Below are 3,947 nucleotides of genomic sequence, written 5' to 3'. Positions count from 1 at the left end.
CTCACCTCATAATAATGGGTGATAAAATTTCAAAATATCAACTTGGGGGAGGGACAAACATTCAGACCATAGCAACTCCAGAGAAAGGTAGTGACACAGCCAAGATCCAAAGTACAGTGAAAACATGACAGAGTTTGGGGTCATCCCTTTCTAGCACTCTCTCCTTTACCTAAACTTCAGGATTACATTAATTTCATTCTCCTTTTCTCAAGCTAGGAAACTAAAAATTTTTATAAACCCACATATTACTTTAAGTCTCAAAAATTTTAACTGCAATTTAGCAGGGCGTCAAAATAATATTTATTGAATGCATTCGGGTACCAAGGTCTCCATACAGAATTTGATCTGAGCCTCACAGCAGCCCTGCAGCGCTGATATGATTGGCCCCAGCCCCTCCTATCCCACCTTTCTGGAACTGGAGAATCAGCAAAGCCAAGGAACAGGCCCAGAATTCAAACTCCTTTGCCAGACCAAATCCAAATGCCTCAATAAGGGGAAAAGAATCCCACAAAATTAGGAGGAAAGGACAAAAAATAATGTGATTTCAACATGGTGTTCGCCAATGCTATTTCAGAAATGTGCACACAACCTTCACACTACGATAAAAGCAGTCATTGTCCTAACAGGGAGTTACAGAAACGTCTCTTTTCTTTTCTAAAGTTTAACATTTCTTTTCTAAAGTAAACATTAAAGCACAGCTTCAGGCTTGCTTACACAGAAGGGGGTCAGGGTGGTGCCGTGTGTGAAAGTTTAGGACCTCGCAGATGTAGGACGTCGATTCGGCGGCCAAGGGCGAACCGAGCGCCCCCCGCACCCTCTCGCCGACTCTGCATCTCGACCTCCCCCATGCCATTCGGACAGCTAGGCCATCACAACCCCTGGACTCTCTTAAAATCCTAAATTCAAGTCCAAATTCCTGCCTGAAACAGTGGCGCGAGGTCACTACGCGCACCCTCAGCTTGAAAAGCCACCCCCGATTTCCTAGAGCGTCGGGTCCCACCGGCTCAGCCCTCGGGCTCCCCCTCGCCGGCCCCTCGGGCCGCTCTCGGCGTGTGGGCCAGGCTGGAGTAGACTGCGGCCCGGCCGCCGCGGACGCATTGTGAAGTGGCTGGCGCGTCACAGGCAACCCGCCCGGGACACGCGGGAGAGGAGCGGGGGGCGGGGCGGGGCGGCTGTCCGCAGCGCCCCCTGGAGGCCTCGGGCCTCGCGCAAACGCGGGGCGCGCCGGAAGGAGCATGGCGGGCTTCGGCCCCTTCACCTCCCTGCCTCCCTACCCCGACCTCTGGGCGCCCCCGCCGCCCGGCGGAGAGCGCGAGTCCACGCATCGGCTGGGCGGGCCGGAGCCCGGGACCCAGCCCGCGCTGTGCTACTGGGCGGGGACTCCGGGAGCGGAGAGCGAGGATGGGGCGCCCTGGCCGCACCCGCAATGTTTGCCCACCTCGCAGGCTCGCCGGCACGGGTACCCAGCCTCGCCGCGGGGGAGTCGCAGCCTGAACGACGTGGACAGGAGGGCACTGGACAGCGCCAGAAGGCACCCGTCCCGCAGCAGGCGCCTGGACGATGCCTGGGAGGAGGCCGGGACCAAGCCCAGCCCGGACTGGCGGCAGCAGTCCCGGCTGCAATCCCGACAGTCCCAGCCCTGTCCGCACTCGCCGCTGGCCCAGGGAGATTCGCCCCCGCCTTATCACGGGGGCGCTTACACTCCCCTGGACCGTACCTGCAGGGTAGAAAAGGCGCAGAGTGGAGGCCAGTGGGCAACGCCAGTGTGCAGACATCTAGGTCGCTGGTCTTCGTCCTCAGTTCCCACGGAGAAGTCTTCTGTGCTCTCCCAAAAGTGCAGGACACAGTCGGCCCGTGAGTACCGAAGAAGAGACAGCAGCGACCTGGCTGAGTCCTTGGCCAGTCCGCACTCCCAGCCCTCAGTCTCCAGCAAAGAGATACAAAGCCAGCACACCCGGACCCTCAAGAACAAGCTGGAAGAGGCGGTGATGTCCTCCAGGGACCAGAAGATCGTGGCCCTGGTGCTGGCCCGGCTCGAGAAGGCCCAGAGGATGCGGGAGCTGCAGCAGCAGGCGGCGGAAGCCTGGGAGGAGCTGAAGCGCTCGGACCAGCAGGTCCAGATGACCCTGGAGAGGGAGCGCAGGCTGCTGCTGCAGCAGAGCCAGGAGCAGTGGCTGCGGGAGAAGGAGCAGCGCAGGACCCGCCTGAGCCGCGAGAAGCGCTGTCTGCGGCGGGACAGCCAAGTAAAGAACGAGATCCAGAGGGAGAGCTGGTGGAGGGAGCAACTGGAGGACCAGGAGAATCAGCGCCGGGAGAGGTTGGAGAAGACGCGCGTCCAGGCAGAGCACCGGAAGCAGCGCCAGGAGCGGCGCCTGCGGGAGCAGGAGAGGATGCTGCGGAGGCTGCAGGAGCAGCACAGCCTGCAGCTGCAGAAGAGGCTGGAGGAGGCCTGTCACAAGAGGCACCTGCACGCTGTGGAGAGCCAGAAGAAGGTCCAGGAGACCAACCTGAGCTCCCTTGTCAATTACCAGGCCCGGAAGGTCCTCATGGACTGCCAGACCAAGGCCGAGGAGCTCCTTAGGAAGCTGTCCCTGGAGCAGAGGTTCCAGAGGTCCCGAGAGATGCACCAGGGGCTCGTTAAGGAGCGGCACCGAGAGCTACGGGAGAAGGCCCAGAAGGAGGAAGAGCAGTTCCAGCATGTCAAGTGGCGCGCAGGAGAGTCCGAGGAACAGAGGAAAGTGCGCAAGAAGTTACTGGTGGAGCTGGCAGATCAGAAGATCCAGCAGGCCCGGAGCAACGCGCACAAGACTACAAAGGACAAGACGCAGCACCTCCGGGAGCTGAACGTCCTGCGGGAGAAGAATCATCACATCCTGAAGCTGAAAGCCGAGAAGGAGGCCAAGAGCCACATCGAGGGCATCAAGGAAGCCATTAAGAAAAAGGAGCAGAGGATCCAGCAGATCTCCCAAGGGAAAGACCTAACCTTCGAGGAATTCCAAAAGATCCCTCGAGCCTCCAGGAGAGACATGAGAGCATGTCCCAATAGCTCCTTTGATTCCATGGTACTAGAGGCCCAGCTTGCTGCCTGTCAGCAGAAAGGGAGCTTCTGACAACCTAGGGACACGTGCCTTACAGCCCCCGCAGCCAGAAGGAGATGTGGCAATGTGATTCATTTTATAATCTGATTATAATCAAGCATGGATTTTTTAAAAGTATATAAAATAACTGCAATTTCCTCTCATGAACTAGTTTATTGATTCATTTGGATAGTTTAGAGAGGGTTGGGGAGAAAATTTTGGGAATTTTTCTTAAAAATGCCTTGGCTTTGTAAATGTTGATTTAAATAGAAAATATTCATTCAGCTCTTAAGTAATCTTAGAAGCGCACAACAGGCACATCTTGGAGACACTGGAGGAAAATAGAGTTCTCTCTCATGTCTTAAGTCTTTTCCTGTCTCAGAACTTATGAAAGTGTGAAGTCATAAGAAATCTTTAAGACAAAAAAAGTGAAGGTGGCAGGATTTCTGTGAACAATTACATTTGAGAAATCTGCATACTATGTTCCCCTCTTGGGAGTTTCTAATGCACTTTAAAATTATAAAGGCTCTGAAAATGTCTGCAGTAAATAAATGTTGTTTAATCTAGAGTTTTTCACAAACTATAGAGCCCCTTTTTATTTTCTGAGATCATTCCATAGAATTGGTGTTCTGTAAAACATTTTTGGAAATGTTTTATAGATCTTCTCATAGAAGATGTACATTTCTTTGGCCTTTTTCCCCTGCGCTAATAGGAAGTGTTTACAATTCCATCAGCACTGTGTCCTGACTGTCCCATCACAGCCATGCCATCTCACAGCTCAGTAAAATCTATTTGTCTGATCATTATTTTTTTGTGGGAGTCCTATTGAGTCTTACAAAACAAATTGCTGTTGGAATCCTCTTGCCCTCT

At 54.1% G+C, this 3,947-nt stretch overlaps 1 protein-coding gene across 1 annotated transcript; it reads left to right on the top strand.

Moving 5' to 3' along the window:
* Window positions 1-1,235: 1,235 nt before the first annotated feature.
* CCDC185 (coiled-coil domain containing 185) lies at window positions 1,236-3,384 on the top strand. Its single transcript, XM_053607165.1, has one exon. The coding sequence runs from the start codon at window positions 1,236-1,238 to the stop codon at window positions 3,108-3,110; it is 1,875 nt and encodes a 624-aa protein (XP_053463140.1). The 3' UTR covers window positions 3,111-3,384.
* The last annotated feature ends 563 nt before the right edge of the window (window positions 3,385-3,947 follow it).

This window comes from Nycticebus coucang, chromosome 10 (assembly GCF_027406575.1).
Source record: "Nycticebus coucang isolate mNycCou1 chromosome 10, mNycCou1.pri, whole genome shotgun sequence".
In the NCBI taxonomy this organism is placed as follows: domain Eukaryota; kingdom Metazoa; phylum Chordata; class Mammalia; order Primates; family Lorisidae; genus Nycticebus; species Nycticebus coucang.
Note: the sequence above shows the minus strand (reverse complement) of the source record. Positions and strands in the feature narration are given on the sequence as shown.

Coding starts and splice junctions, on each gene's coding strand:
- CCDC185 (XM_053607165.1), top strand. CDS start 1,236: ATGGCGGGCTTCGGCCCCTTCACCTCCCTGCCTCCCTACCCCGACCTC.